Source organism: Podarcis filfolensis, assembly GCF_964270895.1.
Source record: "Podarcis filfolensis genome assembly, chromosome: 14".
Taxonomy (NCBI): Eukaryota; Metazoa; Chordata; class Lepidosauria; order Squamata; family Lacertidae; genus Podarcis; species Podarcis filfolensis.
Window position 1 is genome coordinate 10878579 of NC_139616.1, and position 25184 is coordinate 10903762.

The window sequence follows — 25184 nt, forward strand, 5'->3', positions numbered from 1 at the left end:
ATGCCACCTTCCAAAGAATTCTGGGAACTGTAGTTTGCTATGGGTGCTCAGAGCTGTTAGGAGATTCCTACACCTCTACCAGAGCTACAATTCCCAGAGTGTTTAGCAATCAATCCCTCTTAACCAGGGAACTCTGGAAATTTTAGCTCTGGCAGGGGAATAGGGGTCTCTTTACAACTCGCAGCACCCTTGACAAGCTTAAACTGGAGCAATTCTAACTCTCCCACCTGAGACACAAACATCACAGCTGCATATTTCTGCAAGGCAGAGGGGGTTGGACTAGATGATCCTCAGGGTCCCTTCCAACCCGACAATTCTATGCCTCTATGATCCCTCAGAGTCAAGGGTGTTTGGGTTGCTCTGTAAGTCTGGATCTGATCCTCCACCTCTCATCCATCTGAAATGGAAAAAGACCAAGAGGCTTGTTCTTAAGCAGTCAGAGCCTACCAGTCTGGAAGAACTGGGCAATTATGTGAAAGATTGCTGCTATTAGCTGTAATTTTTTCCAAAGGGTTGTGCAGGATGTCTCCCTTTCAACGAGAGCTAGTCTGGTGTTCCCACGGAATGTTGTTATCGCTGTTTGCAGGGGGGAAGCGAAAAACCTCAAACAGCAGCCTGGGAAACTTCCTCTGCGGGATACCAAAGCCATGATTGCAAAATTGTGACCTTAGATAACCACAGGGTTTTTTTTTGTTTTTGTTTTGAAACAAAGATATATATTTTTCCTGAACAGGAACAGCTACTTTAAGGATAAACTAGGGGAGAGTGTCACATCGCTGGAAAATGTATCAGCGCCTCTCCAAGTTCTGATTGTTGCCCTTGTGTGAGGATGCAAAATCCTTTGCAGCAACAGAGCCACATGGTGTAGAGCAGGCATAGGCGAACTCGCCCCTCCGGATGTTTTGGGACTACAATTCCCATCAACCCTAGCTAACAGGACCAGTGGTCAGGGGTGATGGGAGTTGTAGTCCCAAAACATCTGGAGCATGGGTAGGCAAACTAAGGCCCGGGGGCCGGAAGCGGCCCAATCGCCTTCTAAATCCGGCCCGCGGACAGTCCGGGAATCAGCGTGTTTTTACATGAGTAGAATGTGTGCTTTTATTTAAAATGCATCTCTGGGTTATTTGTGAGGCATAGGAATTCGTTCTTTTTTTAAAAAAATAGTCCGGCCCCCCACAAGGTCTGAGGGACAGTGGACCGGCCCCCTGCTAAAAAGGTTTGCTGACCCCTGAGGGCTGAGTTTGCCTATGCCTGGTGTAGAGTGTCAGACTAGGACCTGGGAGTAAGATAAAGGTAAAGGGACCCCTGACCATTAGGGCCAGTCATGACCGACTCTGGGGTTGCGGTGCTCATCTCGCTTTATTGGCCAAGGGAGCTGGCGTACAGCTTCCGGGTCATGTGGCCAGCATGACTAAGCCGCTTCTGGCAAACCAGAGCCACACACGGAAACGCCGTTTACCTTCCCGCCGGAGCGGTACCTATTTATCTACTTGCACTTTGACGTGCTTTCGAACTGCTAGTTTGGCAGGAGCAGGGACCGAGCAACGGGAGCTCACCCCGTCACGGGGATTCGAACAGCCGACCTTCTGATCGGCAAGTCCTAGGCTCTGTGGTTTAACCCACAGCGCCACCTGCGAGCAGGGTTCAAATCTCCACTTGACTATGAAGCTGATTGGGTGACCTTGGGCCAGTCACTCCCTCTTAGCCCAGCCTACCTGACAAGGTTGTTGTGAGAATAAAATACAGAGGAGGAGAACTCCTTGGAGGTAAGATGGAGTATAAATGCAATAAACAAATAAATAGTATTTTTTTTAAAAAAACAACCCAATTTTTAAAGTTTCCTTGCTTTTGCTTCAAGAAGATCAGGATGGCATAGCATCATTTCTCCCTCACACATGCACATAAAAAAATTTAAAAATTATTACAACCAACCCTGCGAGGCGGGTTGGTCTGAAAGTGACTAGCCAAGGTTGCCCAACAAGCTTCGTAGCAACACGAAACCGGACTTCAAAACGCAAAGCAGAAAAACGAGGAGAAATAAGAGAGGGCGTTTTAAGAAGTCTTTTGAGGGGGGGACAGAAGAAGAATGGCGGATGGCAAGAGAAAGGGCGTCCCAAGTAGAGAGAAGCGGATGAGGCGACAATTGCAGAGGGAGTGGAGGCTGCTGGTCCCTTAGGGAAAATGAGGCGCTGCCCCAAGCTACCTGTCTGCCTCCTTCTTTGCAACCAGTCCAGGGGGTGACGCTGCCTGAGACAGTTTTGCGTTGTCCTCAGCAGGGAGGAATAGGGGATGAGGACAAAAACTAACTTGAGTTGACTCTATCTGTCATTGGCTCCAGATCTACCGACTCTTTGGGCTGTTGTGTTCTGGTCCGATGTCAGATCTGACAGAGAAAAAGCAGCAAGGCAAGGGTATCTAGATCAGGGGTCAGCAAACTTTTTCAGCAGGGGGCCGGTCCACTGTCCCTCAGACCTTGTGGGGGGCCGGACTATGTTGGGGGGGGGTGAACAAATTCCTATGCCCCACAAATCACCCAGAGATGCATTTTAAATAAAAGCACACATTCTACTCATATAAAAACATGCTGATTACCGGACCGTCCATGGGCTGGATTTAGAAGGTGATTGGGCTGGATCCGGCCCCCGGGCCTTAGTTTGCCTACCCATGATCTAGACCAGTGGTTCTCAACCTGGGGGTCCCCAGATGTTGTTGGACTACAACTCCCATCATCCCTGAGCTCTGGCCTTGCCAGCTAGGGGTGATGGGAGTTGTAGTTCAACAACATCTGGGGACCCACAGGTTGAGAAAAGCTGATCTAGACCATGGATAGCTCCAGGTGAGCATTTTGCTCCACAAAGGCTGGGAGCAGACTGGGAGCCTTTTAAGCCTGTGTCTCCAGACTACCTCCTCCAAGCTGCATCCCCTTGTGGAGAACCTCAGACTCCAGAACCAGCCCCAATCCCACCTGAAAATGGACACGTCTCCTCGGTTCCATTGGCTCCCTTCAGGGTGGCCTTCTTTGTGCTGCTGGACTGCTGATGTGCGGTGGGGATATCTGGTTCTTCAGGTTAAGGGGAAGGCTCCTGTGAGGATCTGGAAGGTTCTTCTGGGCCTCCTTTTTACCATATTTTTTATTAAGTTTCCCAAATACATTTCAATACACAGTAAAACGTTTTTTCTTTGTCGTTTCCGTCGACTTCCCACCCCCTTTTCCATGGTGCTTTTATTTCTCTCCCTTCTCTCTCTCAAATCTTAACAATGCTAATCTAATCTTTAGGTTCTTCTGTCACTCATAGTTCAAATCCTGCTCTCATATTCATCATATAATAATATCTTTTTCTATATATATAGTCCGAAAAAGGCTTCCATTCTTCCGCTAAAACCTTCGTCATCAGGTCCTCTTATTTTGGTTGTTAACTTTGCTGCATAGTCCATCACCTTTCTTATCCATTGTTCAGGTTCCTTCCATTTTAGTGTGCAAAGAATCCTAGCTGCAAGTTGTAACATACATAAACAGCTTAATCATCTTTTGGGGGACTTCCATAATCCTTGGTAGAAAAGTTTCAGATTTTTGGGGGTATCTTCTGGGGCCTCCTTTAGAACCACCTCAGGTGTCAGCTCTGAGGCCTGACCCAGACCTGGCTGCCCACCTGTTGCCCTGCAGACTCTGACTCCATGCCCATAAAATGCTCTTGTTGCACTGTTTTTGGGAGGTTTCCCAGACATCAAAGATGAAGGGTGACCCCTTGCATCCACCCCCACTTCTCTTCCCTAATGCTGAGCTCCTTCATTTTTCTCTAGATCAAAGAAAGAGGGGGCTGGTTTGCATAAATAGCCGTATCGTTACATGGGCATCTTTGTCAAGATGGACAAAAAAGCATTGATTGACTCGGTCCATTAGAGAATGACCAGATTCGGTGAAATAGAAGCCTTTTCAATAGTGTGTGTGTGTGTGTGATTTTGGCCAGGGAGGGGGGGATGACTGCTTTCCCACCACCAGAGTACCTTCTCGCCACCCAAAGACACATTTCAGTCAGTCAGAAATACTCAAACATCTTTTGGGAATTATAGGGACAGAACTACCCAAAATGTATAGAAACTTATTCGTGTATGCGACTACAACGGCAAGAATGTTCCTCGCCCAAAAATGGAAAGAAGAAGAAGTCCCAGCATAGGAAGAATGGATGCAAAAACTTATGGAATATGCAGAAACGGCGAAGAATAAGTGTGATGGGATGTTGAGCTGCTTGTGCGTAAAGTTCCTAGTCCCTCAGTGTTTGGCTAAGTCCACAAACCACTGTCTGTAACGGAGCGCCATAAGCATGGCTCCGTCAGTCGCTGGCAGAATCCGACAGTGGGTGTTTACGGAATTTCTTCCAGCATAACAGCTCCTTAACAGAAACACGTCTTCTGGACTCTCTACGTGACAATTTCCGGCGAGGAGTGGGTGTCCCTATAGGAGGTCCTGAAACCTCCTCGCTGTTCTCGCTGGAATTGTCTCTGAGCCATTCTTCTGACTCGCTTTCCCTTGGAGCTCTTTCTCGCCCCCTGCTGGTTCCCTCCTCCGCTGATAAGTCTCTCTCAACCTCTGGGAGCCCCTCCACCACCTGTTCTTCCGATGACAGTTCCCTGACATCCACCTCCCCTCCAGGGCCCCCTTCGCCCCCTCCCCTCCCTTCCTCTGCTGGAGGCGAGGGAGCAAAACCCCTGAAAGAACTTCCCTCATCTTCCGAAGTCTCGAACATTTTCCTCCACCGGTTGCTGTTTCGGGTTTCTAAGTACTCATCCTCCTCGGAATCTATTCCTTCTTCCCACTCTGACCCCGTGAATCCTTCAAATTCCTCCTCCTCTTCGGTGGTGCCAAAGTACTCCCTCCAGAACCTCGCTACTGACTGAGGTTTCCTGGGGAACCTTTGATGGAACGCTTCGATCAAGACCTCGTCATTGACTTCCTCTGCCGTCACCCAGGTGTTTTCTGACTCCGGTTCCCCTTCCCACGCTACCAAATACTCCACCTGATTACCCTTCCACCTGGAGTCGTGGATTTCCGCCACATGGTTGCTGCTTTCCCTGGTCCCTGTGGGGAAACCCCTTCTTTTCCCCCCCTATACGGTGACAGTAATGACCTGTGGAATACTGGGTGCAGTTTCATGTGGTTCGGTAACCGGAGTCTGAAAGCTACTGGGTTAACCTGTTGAATGACCTCAAATGGTCCCAATCTTTTGGGTCTCAATTTCTTGCAACCCCCCTTGAACGGCAGTCCTTGGGTGGACAGCCACACCTGATCCCCCACCCTTATAGTTTCACCTTCCCTTCTGTTCTTGTCTGCCTGCTTCTTATATTGTTCTTTGGCCCTTTCTAAGTTGAGTTGGAGTTGACGATGGATCGCTTCCATTTCTTCTACAAACAGTTCTGCGGCTGGGACGCTCCATCTCTCCCCTCCTCCCCCTGGAAATGCCCTGGGGTGGCACCCATAATTAGCCAAAAAGGGGCTCATCCCGGTGGACACATTCTCCGCATTATTGTAGGCAAATTCCGCCAGCGCCAACTTTTCCACCCAATCGTTCTCTCTGTCATTGACATAACACCTCAGGTATTGTTGGAGGATACCGTTTGCTCTTTCCGCCTGCCCGTTGGTTTCTGGGTGCCGGGCAGTCGAAAAATTGACCTCCACGTGCAGTAAGCTCATGAGCTTCCTCCAGAACCTGGACGTGAATTGTTTGCCCCGGTCTGAGACCACCCTCAAGGGGGCGCCATGCAGTCTAAAAATATGTTCTACAAACAATTTAGCTGTCTCTTCCGCCGTGACTGCATGTGAGCAAGCTACAAAGTGGCCCATCTTAGTTAACAGGTCTACTACTACCAGTATGGCGGTTTTCCCCTTGGATTTCGGCAGATCAGTCATAAAATCTATCGATACCGCCTCCCATGGCCTCTCTGGTGTGGGCAACGGTTCTAACAACCCCGCCGGCGCCCGCCTTTCTCCCTTGGCTCGCTGGCATTGGTCACACCCTCTTACATACTCCCTTACATCTTCCCTCACCCTGGGCCACCAAAATTCCCTGGTAACCAACCACATGGTTTTGTGTTGCCCAAAATGCCCTGCGGTAGGGCTGTCGTGCATCTGTTTGAGTACTCTCCCTCTCAATTCCCCTTTGGGTATATATAGTGCCCCTTTGTAATACAAAGCCCCGTTTCTTTCTTCAAAACCTCCGGAGTTTTCTCCCTCCCTCCTTAGACCTTGGAGCTTATTCTGGGCGTATTCATCATTCTGCGTCTCCTCTACCAGTTCCCTTTGCCCCACCAACGCCGCCCCACACACCCAGTGGTCCTCTGGTATGATATGTCTCTCTTCGGGTGCTCCCTCCCCCTCCAAATACTCTGGTTTGCGTGAGAGAGCGTCCGCCCTGACGTTTTCTGGGCCTGGCACATAGCAAATTTCAAAATAAAATTTGGAGAACTCCTGTGCCCATCTCACTTGCTGTTGGTTGAGCACTCGTGCCGTTCTCCAGTACTCTAAATTCTTGTGGTCCGTGCATACTTGCACCTTGTGTTGTGCACCAATTAGTAAGTGTCTCCATTTCCGGAACGCTTCGTGAATGGCGAGTAGTTCTCGGTCATATACCGTGTAGTTCTTCTCGGATTTGTTTAACTTCCGCGAGAAGAAGGCACACGGTCTCCACTCCGACTTATCCTTCCCCGGCTGAAGAAGCACCGCCCCCACCGCCCGGTCTGATGCGTCCGTTTCCACTCTCATGGGTTTTTGTAAATCCACGTGCAGGAGCTGTTCTTCCGAAGCGAAGGCCTTTTTCAATTCTTCGAATGCTTGCTCCGCTTCTGCCGTCCAAACAAATTTCTTCTTGCTGCTGAGACAGTCCGTGATGGGAGCCGTTAAATGGGCAAAGTTCTTGATGAACTTCCGATAAAAGTTCCCAAACCCTAAGAATCTTTGCACATCTTTTTTCGTTCTCGGTGTCTTCCATTCCAGTACCGCCTGGACCTTGCCTGGATCCATGGCTAATCCCTTGTCTGACAAGCGGTACCCCAGGAATTCCACCTCCTTGGTGTGAAACTGACACTTCTCCAATTTCACCCACAGCTGGTTAGCTTGCAGTTGGCTCAACACTTCCCTGACGTCCTTTACATGCTGCTCCTCATTCTCTGAATATACTAACACGTCATCTAGGAACGCCACGCAATTCTTGTAGAGCAGAGGTCCCAGGACGTGGTTCATGAACGATTGAAAACATGCGGAGCCTGCTTGTAATCCAAAGGGCATAACGCGATATTCGAAAGCCCCTAGAGGGGTGAACATCGTTGTCTTCCATTCATCCCCATTCCTTATCCGTATCAGGTTGTATGCTCCCCTCAGGTCCAGTTTAGTAAAAATCTTTCCCTTCCTCACCCTGGTCAAAATGTCATCAATTCTGGGCATAGGGAAAGCCACTGGTTCCGACACGGCATTTAGGGCCCGGTAGTCCACGACCAATCTCGGTTTATCCGTGTTTTTTTTGTCCACAAAAAACACTGGGCTGCCCCCCACCGCTCTGGACTCTCTGATGAAACCTCTCTTCAGGTTTTTGTCAATAAACTCCCTCAACTCCTGCATTTCCCTGTCTGACATGGCATACAGCTTGCCCACAGGGAGCTGGGCTCCAGGGACTAGATTGATCTGGCAGTCAAAGGGTCTATGCGGTGGTAGTTTGTCTGCTTCCCTTTCGCTGAAGACATTGCTCAGGTCAGCGTATTGTTTGGGCACCTTTCTTTTGTCCGTTACTTCTGTTCCTGCTAGAAAGGCCCTTGCCCCTTCTGGAGCCTTGCCCTCTTTGCAATGTTCTAGGCAATGCGCTGACCCAAAGGAGACCACTCTCTGATGCCAACCCACTAGCGGATCATGCAACGCTAGCCAGCTCATCCCCAAAATAATGGGAGCCCCTCCCAAGGTGGCCACATTGAACGCTATTCTTTCGGTGTGCCTGGCTACCCTCATTACCATTGGGATGGTCTGTAAGCTGACTTCTCCTCCCAACAGCTCTCTCCCATCGATCGTGGTTACCTGCAAGGGGTTACTTAAAGGGATGGTCTGTATCTGGTGTTCAGCTGCAAACTCCTTACTCATAAAATTACAGGAGCTGCCTGAGTCCAATAGCGCCCTTATCTTTAAGGGATGTCCATTTGGCAGCTCTAGCAACACCTCTATCACTAGGGCTGGTCTCGGAGGTTCCAGCGTGGGCACTTTTACTGCTCCTTGGCCTGACTGCTGTGCCCTGATGGAGGCAGTCAGGCGTTGGCTTTTACTTGGTCCTGCCCTTCCTCCTCCTTCCCCCCAACAGCTCCTGCCATCCGTTGCCATTCCTTTCTTTGTGGACAGACTCTGGCAAAATGACCTGGCTGCTGGCAGAGATAACATTTCTTGGGGCTCTTCCCCTCCTTCTTCCGCCCTTCACTGGGATTTGAAACTGCCCGCGCGCGCTCTGTTCCAACTTCCATCGGCTCTGCGGGCGGGAAAGTTGGCTCCGGAATCTCTGGAATGCGGAAATCCCTCCAACGCTCCCCTTTCCCTTCCCGCTTCTCCAAGGCTCTAGCCTCCTGGCGTGCTCCAATGGTCAGCGCTGATTTGGTCAGCTGGTCCATAGACTCCGCCCTGGGCGCCCGGGAAAGTTCGTCTTTCACAGCCGAAGAAAGTCCCTCTTCGAAAAGCATTTGAATGGGTTCTGCTGACAGATCCCACCCCAATTTGTGTATCAACATAGTAAACTCAGTCCAGTACTCACGGACAGATCGGCTCCCTTGTTTACAAGCCATCAACTGTCTGCGCACCACTCCCTGTTCAATGTCACTGGAAAACATCAGGTCCATGGCGCGAAAAAACTTCCGTGCGTCTTTCAAGACTTCATTATGCCCTGCCATCAGGGGTCTAACCCAGTCTCTCGCCCCCCCTTCGAGATGGCTAACCACAAACGCCACTCGCGATTCCTCATCGGGAAAGTCATCAAACTGCAGATTAAGGGCATACTGCATCTCTGTCCTAAAGGCTTGATAGTTCCTGGGATCCCCCCCAAACTTCTGCACCAATCCTGGCATCTTTCTTGCTTGTGGGGGGGCCTTTGCCTTTTCTGCATCCTGAGCCCTCCTCTCATCGAGCCTCGCCGTTTGCAGCGCTAGCTGGACCTCCAACACCCGGTACCTTTCTTCCAGGCTTGGACCGGCTCCAGCTCCTCCTGCATCTCCGGTTCCGGCTGGGTTGCTCATGATGCCTTCTCTGCACAAGCTGCTTTCAGGGACTGTCGGATTGCTGTGATGGGATGTTGAGCTGCTTGTGCGTAAAGTTCCTAGTCCCTCAGTGTTTGGCTAAGTCCACAAACCACTGTCTGTAACGGAGCGCCATAAGCATGGCTCCGTCAGTCGCTGGCAGAATCCGACAATGGGCGTTTACGGAATTTCTTCCAGCATAACAGCTCCTTAACGGAAACACGTCTTCTGGACTATCTACGTGACAATTTCCGGCGAGGAGTGGGTGTCCCTATAGGAGGTCCTGAAACCTCCTCGCTGTTCTCGCTGGAATTGTCTCTGAGCCATTCTTCTGACTCGCTTTCCCTTGGAGCTCTTTCTCGCCCCCTGCTGGTTCCCTCCTCCGCTGATAAGTCTCTCTCAACCTCTGGGAGCCCCTCCACCACCTGTTCTTCCGATGACAGTTCCCTGACAATAAGAAATCAAGATAACATTTTTTAAAATAAAAGAATGGTGATGGTTTATTGAATATTTAAAGATACATTGTAAACAGATAAGAACATTGGGAGGGTTGTTGTAATAACCTGCAGTTTTATAAGAGTATATATTTAAAGAAGATGAAATAAATGAGCAAATTAAGGTAATTTGGATATGCAGAAGATATTAAAAATAAATTTAAGGAACCACAGAAAGAGGGGGGAAGGAAGTCAAGTTTCAAAATGTCAAAATGATTGTAAAATTGGTGAAATGTATAAACTTGAAAAGAGGGATGCGGGTGGCGCTGTGGGTTAAACCACAGAGCCTAGGACTTGCCGATCAGAAGGTTGGCAGTTCGAATCCCCGCGACAGAGTGAGCTCCCATTGCTCGGTCCCTGCTCCTGCCCACCTAGCAGTTCAAAAGCACATCGAAGTGCAAGTAGATAAATAGGTACCACTCCGGTGGGAAGGTAAACGGCGTTTCCGTGTGCTTCTCTGGTTCTCCAGAAGTGGCTTAGTCATACTGGCCACATGACCCGGAAGCTGTACGCCAGCTCCCTCGGCCAATAAAGCGAGATGAGCGCCGCAACCCCAGAGTTGGTCATGACTGGACGTAATGGTCAGGGGCCCCTTTACCTTTACCTTTATAAACTTGAAAAGTATAAATAGATAAATGGGGGGGCACACTCAGAGAGGGTGCAAAGCAGGACTGGAGAAAGGGTGGCCTCAACAGAGAGGCCTGGAGGTCTGCTTTTTTGTCCCTGAGCCTGATAACCCAGCACCCTTAACAAACTACAACTCCCAGGCTGGGGGTGAGCTATTTTCTGGTTTGCCTCAGGCAGCAAAATGTTGGCCTAGCCCTGTCACCATTTCTGCCTAACTCCCCACCACTGCTACCTGAGGCAGCTGCCCCCCTCTGCCTAATGGTAGGGTGAACCTTGAATACCACACACCTCTCCATCCTCCTTCCAGGCAAGCAAGAGGCATGATCACAGTTCCACGACCCATTCCAGGCAGCCAAAAGACAATCATGAAGGCTCCCTACCCAGGACTTAAGTATTATATAAAATACTGCTTTCTGGTCTGTGAATGCTGTGCTGTATCTGCAGACTGGAGGCAGTTGGGCTCCTATCTAAAGTTCAGTCCACATTAGATGAGTAGTGACTCATATTTTTGTGGAATAATCTGGTTATTTTGTGTGGGCAAGTACAACCCAGTCATGAATGTGCATTAGATCCTTCTTCTTTTTTGCTGAGTTGTTGTTCCTTCGTTGCTGCGTACCTTGGCAAGCTCTGCTTTGCTCTAATGAGCCCCAATACCCAAGTGAGCAAGTTGCTTGGAAAGTATGCCAAAAAAGACAAGGAAGGCGGGGAGGGGAAGGGAATGAGAAGAACAGAGGATATGACCAATGAACTCTTTGAGAGCCTCAAGCTGTAGACAAGATAAGGCACTCAGACAGGGCATGGCACAGTTTATTTGCATAAGGCTAAGGGTGGAGAATCCAATTAGCAAGGCAAGCATGGTAATCATATGATTAAGTGGCAATTTCCTAAGAGCTGGAGAAGTAAACATTTCTTTCCCCAGCTGACTAGTGCAGAAATGAATCTCTTTTCTTTTCTTGCCCTGTACTGTGGAAGAAAAGAATACCGGTATAATGCCATTGGAGAGAATGAGTTCTGAATGGATGAGATTTGAAACAACAGGTTATCTTGGTCCCTGGCTCTTATCTTTGGCTCCCACTCCTGACTGAATTGAATGCTTGTTTTGTTCAGAATAGACCCATTGAAATAAACAAAGCTATGGTCGTCCTGTTCATTCACATCAGGGGACAACTGTGAATAGAACACAGGATACACAACCTGAAGAGTGCAATCCTACTCAGGAGTCATCTTTCTTCTTCTTTGGCAATCACTTGTAGCCAAGTAAGATTGTCTTCCATAAACACGGTTTTAATAGTGGGTCCATAAGTGACTGTGGAGCCAATTCTGGATCCACACGTCCTTCCACAGTGGGGACATAAGTTTCCAGGCAGGAGTTCACCAAGTGTGCCTTCGTCTTAGTACGTTTCTCCCTTTCGTCCTGAGTTCAAGCATCTTCAAAGTCCATGACACTTTTGGTAAAGGCTGTTCTCCAACTGGAGCGCTCACAGGCCAGTGTTTCCCAATTGTCGGTGTTTATACTACATTTTAAAGATTTGCCTTGAGAGAGTCTTTAAACCTCTTTTGTTGACCACCAGCATTACGCTTTCCATTTTTAAGTTCAGAATAGAGTAGTTGCTTTGGAAGACGATAATCAGGCATCTGCACAACATGACCAGTCCAACGAAGTTGATGTTGAAGAATCATTGCTTCAACATCAATGGTGATATTTGCTTCTTCCAGTACACTGGCATTAGTTTGCCTGTCTTCCCAAGTGATGTGCAAAATTTTCTGGAGACACTGTTGATTTCAGAGACAATCTTTTGAGGAGCTGGAGATGGCATTTGTAAGTGGTCCATGTTTCACAAGCATACAGTAAGGTTGGTAGTACAGTAGCTTTGTAAACAAGCATTTTGGTTTCCCTGCGAATGTCCCGGTCCTCAAACACTCTGCACTTCAATCGGGAGAAAGCTGCACTCGCAGCCAAATTCAGTGAGGCTTACTCCCAGGTTAGTGAGGTTGCGATTGCAGCCTTACTCCCCAGTTTTAGACCTCATAACATCTCAGCTGCAAGAGACAAGAGAGGCATTTTTTTCCATTTAGTTCTAAAAAATATTTTCCTTCTATTGCATTACTGCTGGCTGGAGTACTTGCATTTCCTTGATATTTTATTTTAAAAAATCGCTATTTAGATGTTTTCTTAAAGGTTCAGCCCTGTTCCTTGCGCATCTTTCAAAGTGGCTGTTAACAGTTTGCATGTAATATTTCGGAGACATTTATCTTTAAAATGGGGGCGGGCAAGGGGTGTAGTGTGAGCTCTAATGTGGATCAAGTCAGCTTTTGTAAAACTAATGCCAGTATTTAGCAGCAGAAAACTGCAAAGGATTATACTAATTCTCTTTGGCTCCTAGTTTCGCATAACCCTGTTCATCTATTAAGATTTATTAGGGTTGCCAGCCTTCTAGGGTTCCACAGGACCAGTGGGTGAGAAGAAAAATCTGTTCTTTTTTAGGAAACTAGTGTTGAAGTCTGAGGGCTGAACTACTGCCCTGAGATCTACAATAAAATAAAATAAAAACCCAGTCTGATGTTTGGCATATAATATATATATATATATATATATATATATATATATATATATATATATATATTTGTTACGTTTCCGAGCACAATTCAAAGTGTTGGTGCTGACCTTTAAGGCCCTAAACGGCCTCTGCCCAGGATACCTGAAGGAGCGTCTCCACCCCCATCATTCTGCCTGGACGCTGAGGTCCAGCGCCGAGGGCCTTCTGGCGGTTCCCTCCTTGCGAGAAGCAAAGCTACAGGGAACCAGGCAGAGGGCCTTCTCGGTAGTGGCGCCCGCCCTGTGGAACGCCCTTCCAGCAGATGTCAAAGCGATAAACAACTACCTGACATTCAGAAGACATCTTAAGGCAGCCCTGTTCAGGGAAGTTTTTAACGTGTGATATTTTACTGTATTTTTGGTTTTTATGGAAGCCGCCCAGAGTGGCTGGGGAGGCCCAGCCAGATGGGCGGGGTATAAATAATAAATTATTATTATTATTATTATTATTATTATTAAGCAAAAAACAAAGAGAACTTTTTTCACAGGGATCGGGAAGACCGACTCTTGAATGATTGACAGGCAACCTTCAAAGGACCCTGTTTCGAAAGAGCCATGTCGGTGCCATTCCGGAAGGAGTTGGAGAAATACAAGAATATCAACGAAGATGAAATTCTCAACAAACTCTCTGAGGATGAGCTAAAGCAGCTGGAAAGTGTTCTTGATGATCTGGATCCAGAGGTGTGTACCAAACATGACATTCGTTTTTCAAAGCCTAAACAACTTAAACCCTTCATATCTGAAAGACCACCATCTTCCCTGGAGACTCTCTTAAGATCAGCAGAGAGGGCCCTCTTGGTAGTTTTACTGTCCTTGGAATTTCATGGGGTCCTTGGCCAGGCCAGGTCAGGAGAGGCAGACCCTCCAAGTGTCCCTATCTTCCAGGGATGTCCCTAATTTAGAGAAGCCGTCCCGGTTTCTGATTTGATTCCGGAATGTCCCACTTTTCCTTAGGACAGGAGTCAGCAAACTTTTTCAGCAGGGGGCCGGTCCACGGTCCCTCAGACCTTGTTGGGGACCAGACTATATAGGGGGGAGAACAAATTCCTATGCCCCACAAATAACCCAGAGATGCATTTTAAATAAAAGCACACATTCTACTCATGTAAAAACACCAGGCAGGCCCCACAAATAACCCAGAGATGCATTTTAAATAAAAGGACACATTCTTCTACTCATGTAAAAACACACTGATGCCCGGACTGTCCGCGAACTGGATTTAGAAAGCGATTGGGCTGGATCCGGCCACCGGGCCTTAGTTTCCCTACCCATGCCTTAGGATGTCCCTATTTTCATTGGAGAAATGTAGGAGGGTATAGTTATCTGACACCCCCCCAGCCGTCTGAAGGCAATCCTGTATAGGGAAGGGTTTTTTTTAAATGTTTAGTTATGTTTTTATATGTGTTGGAAGCTGCCCAGAGTGGCTGGGGCAACTCAGTAAGATGCATGGGGTATAAATAGTAAAATTATCATTATGGATTGGGATGCCCCTATTTTCATCAGATAAATGTTGGAGGGTACGAGTAGGGCCTTCTCTGTGGCAGCCCCTAAAGCTGTGAAATTTCATTCCCAGAGAAGTGCATCTGACACCTTCGTTGTACAACTTCCATTATATAATGAAAACACACCTCTTCACCCTGACACCCCATATGTATTTAGGACCCACTCTGTTCTCATATCGTAGATTGTTTTATCTGATTTTAACATTGTAGTTTTACAATGTTGTAATCTGCTCTGGGACCTTCTGGTGAAGGACAAGTAAAAAGTTCAATAAATAAGAACAATTGGATTTTAGCCTTAAGGATCACAAATCAAAATCTTTACAAAGCTCAGAGTTACATGTATTGTAAGACTCGACCCATGGAGGATGAAGATGAGTTGGTAGGAAGAACTACCAAAATTGGATTGTTCCTACGGGGCAATTTCAAGGGGAACAACATTTTTTTTGAAAGGCTCAAGAGAGCTTTTTTCTTTTTTCTTTTTTTGTGGCAGACATAGTGGTTCTTTTTTTATTTCTCACAACATTTTTGTCACTGACTGAGGTGCTGTAGTGGCTATTTCCCCCCTCAGAGTGACAGCGTTTTTCAAGAGGGGGGCTGGGAGGCAATTTTAGGGAAGTTTTAAATGTTTGAAGTTTTATTCTGTTTTTAATACTCTGTTGAAAGCTGCCCAGAGTGGCTGGGAAAACCCAGCCAGATGGGCGAGGTATTAAATAAATAAATAAATAAATAAATAAATAAATAAATAAACAATAATTATTATTATTATTATTATTATTTTGCTGTGGCTCCTCTCAAATCTGTAACCAGCCCTGTTTTTAGCAACATTTCTGAAATAAATGATATGCCACCCATTGGATAGGCAGTAGATATTGATGGTATATGTGATGGGATGGTGAGCTGCTTGTGCGTAAAATCCTGATCCCTCAGAGTTTGGCTAAGTTCCCAAACCTCTGTCTGTGATGGAGCTCCTTAAGCATGGCTCCATCAATCGCTCGTTGAATCGGACAGTGGGCGTTTACGGAACTTCTTCCAGCATAAAAGCTCCTTGACGGAAACGCGTCTTCTGGACTCTCGGCGTGACAGTTTCCGCCGAGGAGTGGGTGTGCCTACGGGAGGTCCTGAAACCTCTCCACTGTTCCCGCTTGAAGTATCTCTGAGCTCTCCCTCCGACTCACTTTCCCTTGTAACTCCACTTCTCCCCCTGCTGGTCCCCTCCTCCGCTGAGTGGTCTCTCTCACCCTCCATGAGCCCTTTCACCTCCTTCGTCTCAGATGACAGTTCCCTGACATCCACCTCCCCTCTAGGGCCCCCTTCACCCCCTTCCCTCCCCTCCTCTGCGGGAGGCGAGGGAGCAAAACCCCTGAAGGAACCTCCCTCATCTTCCGAAGTTTCGAACACTTCCCTCCACCTTTTGCTGTTCCCGGTTTCCAAGTACTCCTCCTCCTCGGAGTCTGTACCCTCTTCCAACTCCGATTCCCTGAATCCCTCCAGTTCCTCCTCATCGTCGGTGGTGCCAAAGTACTCCCTCCGGAACCTCGCTACTGGTTGAGGTTTCCTGGGGAACCTTTGGTGGAACGTTTCGATCAAGACCTCGTCATGGACCTCCTCTGCCTTCACCCAGGTGTTTTCCGACTCCGGTTCCCCTTCCCACGCGACCAAATACTCCACCTGATTACCCTTCCACCTGGAGTCGATGATTTCCGCCACATAGTTGCGGCTTTCCCTTTCTTCTATGGCTGGCCCCCGCGTGGATACCCCTTCACCTTCCCCCCTGTATGGCGACAGTAATGACCTGTGGAATACTGGGTGCAGTTTCATGTGGTTCGGTAACCGGAGTCTGAAAGCCACTGGGTTGACCTGTTGGATGACCTCAAATGGTCCCAATCTTTTGGGTCTCAATTTCTTGCAACTACCCTTGAACGGCAACCCTTGGGTTGATAGCCAGACCCGACTCCCCACCCTAATTGTTTCACCTTCCCTTCTGCTCTTGTCTGCCTGCCTCTTATATTCTTCTTTGGCCCTTTCTAAGTTGTGTTGGAGTTGACGATGGATCGCTTCCATTTCTTCTACAAAAAGTTCAGCGGCCGGAACACTCCATCTCTCTCCTCCTTCCCCTGGAAACGCCCTGGGGTGGCACCCATAATTAGCCAAAAAGGGGCTCATCCCGGTGGACACATTCTCTGCATTATTGTAAGCAAATTCCGCTAGTGCCAACTTTTCGACCCAATCGTTTTCTCTGTCATTGACATAACACCTCAGGTATTGTTGAAGGATACCGTTTGCCCTCTCCGCCTGCCCATTGGTCTCAGGGTGCCTGGCAGTCGAAAAGTTGACCTCTACGTGCAACAAGCTCATAAGCTTCCTCCAGAATCTGGACGTGAACTGTTTCCCTCTGTCGGAAACCAGCCTCAAGGGGGCGCCATGCAGCCTAAAAATATGTTCTACAAACAATTTTGCTGTCTCTTCCGCCGTGACTGCATGTGAGCAAGCTACAAAGTGACCCATCTTAGTTAACTGGTCTACTACGACTAGTATGGCGGTTTTCCCCTGGGATTTGGGCAGATCAGTCATAAAATCTATCGACACCGCCTCCCACGGTCGTTCTGGTGTGGGTAACGGTTCTAAATACCCCGCTGGCGCCCACCTTTCTCCTTTGGCTCTCTGGCATTGGTCACACCTTCTCACATACTCCCGTACATCCTCCCTCACCTTGGGCCACCAAAACTCCCTGGTCACCAACCACATGGTCTTGTGTTGCCCAAAATGCCCCGCTGTGGGATTGTCGTGCAGCTGTTTGAGTACTCTCCCCCTCAATTCCCCTTCAGGTATATATAGCGCCCCTTTGTAATACAATGCCCCGTTTCTTTCTTCAAAACCTCCGGGGTCTTCTCCCTCTCCCCTTAAACCTCTGAGCTTATCCTGGGCGTACTCATCATTTACCGTTCCCTCTACCAGTTCTCTTTGCCCCACCCAGGCCGCACCACACACCCAGTGGTCCTCTGGGATAATATGTCTCTCTTCTGGCGCTCCCTCCCCCTCCAAATATTCAGGTTTGCGAGAGAGAGCGTCCGCTCTGATGTTTTCTGGACCTGGCACATAGCAGATTTCAAAATGGAATTTGGAGAACTCCTGGGCCCATCTCACTTGTCGTTGGTTGAGCACTCGTGCCGTTCTCCAATACTCCAAATTCTTGTGGTCCGTACATACTTGTACCTTATGCTGTGCACCAATTAGTAAGTGTCTCCATCTCCGGAACGCTTCGTGAATGGCGAGTAGTTCTCGGTCATATACCGTGTAGTTCCTCTCGGATTTGTTCAGCTTACGCGAAAAGAAGGCACACGGTCTCCATTCCGACTTATTGCTCCCTGGCTGAAGCAGCACCGCCCCCACCGCGCGGTCTGAGGCATCAGTTTCCACTCTCATGGGTTTTTGTAAATCCACATGCAGGAGCTGTTCTTCCGAAGCGAATGCCTTTTTCAATTCCCCAAAAGCGTGCTCCGCCTCCGCCGTCCAAACGAATTTCTTCTTGCTGCTCAGACAGTCCGTGATGGGAGCCGTTAAGTGGGCAAAGTTCTTGATGAATTTACGGTAAAAGTTCCCAAACCCTAAGAACCTTTGCACATCTTTTTTCGTTTTCGGTGTCTTCCATTCCAGCACCGCCTGTACCTTGCTTGGATCCATGGCTAATCCCTTGTCTGATAGGCGGTACCCCAGGAATTCCACCTCCTTGGCGTGGAACTGACACTTCTCCAATTTCACCCACAACTGGTTTGCTTGCAGCTGGCTCAGCACTTCCCTGACATCCTTCACATGCTGCTCCTCATTCTCTGAATATATCAGCACGTCATCGAGAAAGGCCACGCAATTCTTGTAGAGCAAAGGTCCCAGTACATGGTTCATGAGCGATTGAAAACAGGCGGAGCCTGCTTGTAATCCAAAGGGCATAACGAGATATTCGAAAGCCCCTAGGGGGGTGAACATCGTTGTCTTCCATTCATCCCCCTTCTTTATTCGTATCAGGTTGTACGCTCCTCTCAGGTCCAGTTTCGTGAATATCTTTCCCTTCCTCACCCTGGTCAAAATGTCATCAATTCTGGGCATGGGGAAAGTCACTGGTTCTGACACGGCATTTAGCCGCCGGTAGTCCACGATCAATCTCGGTTTATCCGTGTTTTTTTTGTCCACAAAAAACACTGGGCTGCCCCCCACCGCTCTGGACTCTCTGATGAAACCTCTCTTCAGGTTTTTGTCAATAAACTCCCTCAACTCCTGCATTTCCCTGTCTGACATGGCGTACAGCTTGCCCACGGGAAGCTGGGCCCCAGGGACCAGGTTAATTTGGCAGTCAAAGTCTCTATGCGGTGGTAGTTTATCTGCTTCCCTTTCGCTGAACACCTTGCTCAGGTCAGCGTATTGTTTGGGCACCTTCCCTTTGTCCGCCACTTCCATCCCTGCTAGGGAGGCTTTTGCCCCTTCTGGCACCTTTCCCTCTTTGCAGTGTTCCAGGCAATGTGCTGACCCAAAGGAGACCACTCTCTGATGCCAGCCCACTAGCGGGTCATGCAACGCTAGCCAGCTCATTCCCAAAATGACTGGCGCCCTTCCCAGGGTGGCTACATTGAACGCTATCCTTTCAGTGTGCCTTGCCACCCTCATAACCATTGGGACGGTCTGTAGGCTAACTTCTCCCCCCAACAGCTCCCTCCCATCGATCGTGGTGACCTGCAGGGGGTTGCTTAAAGGGAGTGTCTGTATCTGGTGTTCAGCTGCAAACTCCTTGCTCATAAAATTACAGGAGCTGCCTGAGTCCAACAGCGCCTTGGTCTTTAGTGGGTATCCGTTTGCCAGCTCTAGCAGCACCTCTATTACTAGAGCTGGTCTTGGAGGTTCCGGAGTGGGCACTTTTACTGCTCCTTGGCCTGTCTGCAGTGCCCTGACAGCGGCAGACAGGCCTTGGCTTTTACTGGCTCCTGGACTTCCTCCTCCTTCCCCCCAACAGCTCCCGCCATCCCTTGCCATTCCTTTCTTTGTGGGCAGACTCTGGCAAAGTGACCTGGCTGCTGGCAGAGGTAACATTTCTTGGCGCTCTTTCCCTCCTTCTTCCTCCCTTCACTGGGATTTGAAACTGCGCGCGCGCGCGCTGTTCCAACTTCCATCGGCTCTCCGGGCGGGAAACTGGGTTCTGGAATCTCTGGAATGCGGAAATCCCTCCAACGCTCTCCTTTCCCCTCCCGCTTCTCCAAGGCTCTTGCCTCCTGGCGCGCTCCAATGGTCAGCGCTGATTTGGTCAGCTGGTCCATAGACTCCGCCCTGGGCGCCCGGGAAAGTTCGTCTTTCACCGCCGAAGAAAGCCCCTCTTCAAAGAGCATTTGAATGGGTTCCGCCGATAGGTCCCACCCCAATTTATGTATCAACATTGTAAACTCAGTCCAGTACTCACGAACCGATCGGCTCCCCTGTTTGCAAGCCATCAATTGTCTGCGCACCAGTCCCTGTTCAATCTCGCTGGAAAACATCAAATCCATGGCGCGAAAAAACTTCCTCGCGTCCTTCAGCATGTCACTATTCCCTGCCATCAGGGGCCGGACCCAGTCTCTCGCCCCCCCTTCGAGATGGCCAATCACAAACGCCACTCGCGATGCCTCATCGGGAAAGTCGTTAAACTGCAGTTCAAGAGCATACTGCATCTCTGTCCTAAAGGCTTGGTAGTTCCTGGGGTCCCCCCCAAACTTCTGCACCATTCCTGGCATCTTTCTTGCTAGTGTAGCGCCTTTTGCCTTTTCTGCATCCTGCGCCCTCCTTTCTTCTAGCCTCGCCGTTTGCATTGCTAGCTGGAGTTCCAAAACTCTGCACCTTTCTTCCAGAGTTGGACCTTCTCCAGCTCCTGCTGCTCCTCCGGCTCCAGCTGGGTTGCTCATGATGCCTCTCTGCACAAGCTGCTTTCAGGGACTGTCCGATTGCTGTGATGGGATGGTGAGCTGCTTGTGCGTAAAATCCTGATCCCTCAGAGTTTGGCTAAGTTCCCAAACCTCTGTCTGTGATGGAGCTCCTTAAGCATGGCTCCATCAATCGCTCGTTGAATCGGACAGTGGGCGTTTACGGAACTTCTTCCAGCATAAAAGCTCCTTGACGGAAACGCGTCTTCTGGACTCTCGGCGTGACAGTTTCCGCCGAGGAGTGGGTGTGCCTACGGGAGGTCCTGAAACCTCTCCACTGTTCCCGCTTGAAGTATCTCTGAGCTCTCCCTCCGACTCACTTTCCCTTGTAACTCCACTTCTCCCCCTGCTGGTCCCCTCCTCCGCTGAGTGGTCTCTCTCACCCTCCATGAGCCCTTTCACCTCCTTCGTCTCAGATGACAGTTCCCTGACAGTATACAATTTCACTTGCATAGTGCTCCTGGAGAAGGGTTGTAAGACTTGAAATGTGTTGGCATTGGGCTAAGAAAAATGCTTTCAGCACACCTTTGGAAGCTCCTGTCTCATCGTTCTTTGCTCCCTAATGAGCATACACAAGAACTGGGTGTAAAATTAGGGATAATGTGGAAACTTGCTGAAAGTCCACCGTCTCTCAACTATTGTCTGGCAGCAGTGATTGCAGCAAGTTACAGGAGTGGGAGAGATGGAAAACAAGGGCAAACACTAGCTCTGGCTCCTTCCATCCCGAAGTTGTTTTCATTTCGGCTGGTCATCAGGATAACCATTAATTCATTCAAATCAAAGTTTTACACTCACATATCCGACATACATCATAAAAACAAGATTCCAGAGAATCTCCTGGACTCCCCTTTGTGGGTCCTAACGTTAATCATTTGCTCCTGCATCTTTTATAAAAATCCAAATCTTTTACATCTCCATTATATCCCAAATTCATCATTAAACTACAAGTGTTATTCCAATCCTACTAACAATTTTAACTGTTTACAATGATTTTTTAAGATAAATTATAAATTTCCCCCCATTCCTTATTAAAATTCTGGTCTTCCTGATTTCTGATTCTTCTGGTCGTTTTTGCCGTTTTGGCACAATCCATCTATTTAATCTGCCATTCTTCTCTGGTAGGGCCTCGACTACTATTCAAGAACGTGTGTCCCAGTCTTCAAAAATGTGCACCTGAATTTGCGCTCCCCTTTCCTCTTCCCTACCCCTCGCTTTTTCCTTTTGTGTTGTGTGTTTTAGGTAGTAAGCCTCCCACAGGGACTGCCTTGTTCTACCTGCTCTGGGAGCCTTTCTAGCTAAAGAAGTGCTCTAAATAAAGGCGGCAGTTTGCCATACTACTTACTCTCTGCTCCCCTCTCTCATGTCTGCCTTGACAGAATGCGCTTCTGCCGGCAGGCTTCCGCCAGAAGGATCAGACCAGTAAACCTGCCACGGGACCTTTTGACAGAGAGCGGTTGTTGTCCTACTTGGAGAAACAAGCCTTGGAGCAGCAAGACAGAGAGGACGTCGTGCCCTTTACCGGAGAAAAGAAAGGTAAGCCTTCATCTTCACGGATAGCCAAAATGGCAGGGCAGATGGGTGGCCTCATGCCGAATATCAACCTAGCAACGGAAGTTCAGTGCCAAGTGGCAGACTTTTAACATATGATTTGTATTCTTCTTCTCTGGTGATCATTCGTAGCTGAGTAAGATTGTCTTCCATAAACACGGTTTTAACAATGAATACGTAAGTGACTGTGGAGGCCAATTCTGGATCCACACGTCTTTCCACAGTGGGGACATTGGTTTCCGGGCGGGAGCTGATCACGGTGTGGATTTGCCAAGCGTGCCTTCCTCCTAGCACTTTTCTCCCTTGCGTCCTGAGTTTGAGTGTCTTCAAAGCCCACGTCACCTTTGATAAAGGCTGTTCTTTGATAAAGGAGCCAGTGTGGTGTAGTGGTTAAGAGCAGTAGTCTCGTAATCTGGGGAACCGGGTTCGCGTCTCCGCTCCTCCACATGCAGCTGCTGGGTGACCTTGGGCTAGTCACACTTCTCTGAAGTCTCTCAGCCCCACTCATCTCACAGAGTGTTTGTTGTGGGGGAGGAAGGGAAAGGAGAATATTAGCTGCTTTGAGACTCCTTCGGGTAGTGATAAAGCGGGATATCAAATCCAAACTCTTCTTCTTCTTCTGTTCTCCAATTGGAGCACTCGCAGCCCAGTGTTTCCCAGTTGTCACTGTTTATACTACATTTTTTTAGATTTGCCTTGAGACAGGCTTTAAACCTCTTTTGTTGACCACCAACATTACGCTTTCCATTTTAAATTTCGGAATAGAGTAGTTGCTTTGGAAGATGATCATCAGGCATCCGCACAACATGACTAGTCCAATGAAGTTGATGTTGAAGAATTAGTGCTTCAACACTGATGATCTTTGCTTTTTCCAGTACACTGATATTAGTTCGCCTGTCTTCCCAAGTGATTTGTAAAAGCGCACCCTGGTAAATTACAAATTTGGTCTCTGGTCTGCCCCCTTAGTCAGAAGCTGTTTTGTCCTAAATCCAGAGTTAGGCAGTGCATTTTTTAAACGCCCAGTCAAAATGCAATAACAACAACAATTTATTATTTATACCCCGCCCATCTGGCTGGGTTTCCCCAGCCACTCTGGGCGGCTCCCAACAGAATATTAAAAACACAATAAAACATCAGACATTAAAACCTTCCCTAAACAGGGTTGCCTTCAGACAGTGAGCCAGCTTTCAAGTTCTGCAGAGTTTCTTTTCAGGGTGGGTGTAATGCAAAAGCAACAAAAAACAAAAACCCATAAAAATGGGCATGGTGTGGTGTAGCCATAAGGTCTGCACCTGGACACAGGATGGGGAAGATAAGGCCGTCCAGGTGTTGCATGAACTACAACTCCCATCACCCTTGGCCATAGGCTTATGCTGGCTGGGGCTGATGTGAGTTGGAGTCCAACAACTGGTTAAACTGGGGAAACTGGTTTTCAAGCTTCCTTAAGGCTGTATACACCCCCCACCAAAAAAAGAAGAAGCCTGAGAATTGTAGTCAAGGGTGCTGGGAATTATAGTTCTGTGAGGGGTGAACTACAATTCCCAGGATTATTCCGGTGGGGTGCGCGTGCTTTAAATGTACGGTGTGTATGTGAACCGTTGTATCTAAGGACAGGTTGTCTGAAACTGGACTCCTGCGAGTGCTGTCTTGCTACGATAACCTTTCGCCGTACGAATGAGCCCTGTGGGAGGCTTCCGGGCTCTTGCACAAGATGCGTCTCCTAATTCGAAGCCGGCAACACATTATCGTCATTGCGTAAGGGTCAGGCATGAGCGAGGCTGGCAGGGCGTGTGATCTATGTGGTGTTTCTGACCACAATATTTATTTTGGCGGCGCCTGTTGTATAAATGACAGGGCGACGATTGTTTGGAAAAGCTTTCGTAGCCTGATCCTCACTGGAACTGAGCTGTTCCACTTCTGGGAAGGAAGAAGAGGGGCCTGCTAGGAAAGGGGAACCAGCCTTCGGTTGTGAGAGATGGCAATGACCAAGGGGGTGTGTGGCTGCCTTGGAGGCTCAGACCTGAGGTTACCCATCCTTGAGGCAGCGACAAGCCAGTCGGCAGTTAAGCAGAGGGACAGCCAGTCTCAGAGCAGCGCACCTTGCGCTGTTTCAGATTTATGGAAGCGGAGGCACTTGTGCATTTGTATCGCGTGACATTGCGCTGAGACTCTCCCCGCGCTTCTTTTTCAACTGCTAAAATGTCTCCACTCACACACTAAACAACAACAAGGAACACTTCGGCTAATAATATACTAACAAAATTTTCATAACGTTAAACCGTTTCAAAATTTATAAACAGAATTCATACACCCTTGTGCAAATTAATTGAAACAAACAATGTAGTTTATTGTACAAAACTCACAGATACATGTACAAAACTCACATTAGAAACGGATATGACCTCTGCTATTATAAAGCAGCGTTTGAACATGGTTTGGCATGGAGTCTACTAGTTTTGAACAGTCACTGTTGATTTTCGGATCCCTGTACCACACTTGAATCAGCGCCTGAATGAGCTTCTCCATAGTCGTACAGTCTACAGCACGGAGGCGACTTTTCCACATAGCCCACAAATTCTCAATGGGATTTACGTCTGGGGAATTCCCTGGCCAATCAAGTACCTGTATTTGCTGCTCTGTCAAGAATTTCTTCACCACTTTCGATGTGTGACAGGGGGCTAGGTCCTGCTGCAATATCCCAATACCATCAGGATACCTCTTTTCCAGCTCTGCAAAAGCTCTCTTTCGTAGAACCTCAATATATTGTGGTGAGCGCATCATTCCTTGTATTGGCTGCAGGCTTGCAACACCATAATCATCAACTGACTTTTCGTGTTTGTCTTGAGTACAGGATTATGAGTAAGATAAAAAACATGCTTTGTTTCAATTAATTTGCACAAGGGTGTATAATATGTGCATGGAGTCACAAATAATAGGAATCAAATAATTGTTCCATAACTAGGAATGGTAGGGTTAGTAAGTCACTGTCAAAGATCACAGAAATGGAGGCAGAATGCCTTTCCACAGTCAATATCCTACAAACGTGAGGTGACAGGTGCTCTGACAGAACAGTTCTTCCAGGATAATGAACTGTTTCAATGATAATTCTTCCTCAGCTGGCAATAATATAAGATGAAATCCATTACATTCAAATACAATACAGTGGTACCTCAGGTTACATACGCTTCAGGTTACATACGCTTCAGGTTACAGACTCCGCTAACCCAGA

The 25184-nt window shown here is 48.2% G+C and overlaps 1 protein-coding gene across 1 annotated transcript in view; it reads left to right on the top strand.

Annotated features, from left to right (window-relative positions):
• Positions 1-25184, top strand: part of TMOD2 (tropomodulin 2) — a 55897-nt gene that overhangs the window by 8107 nt on the left and 22606 nt on the right. Inside the window, exons 2-3 of the mRNA XM_083586930.1 lie at positions 13458-13650; positions 21784-21940. Coding sequence (XP_083443056.1) covers positions 13525-13650; positions 21784-21940 — 283 coding nt within the window. The 5' untranslated portion in view covers positions 13458-13524. The remainder of the gene's footprint in view (positions 1-13457; positions 13651-21783; positions 21941-25184) is intronic.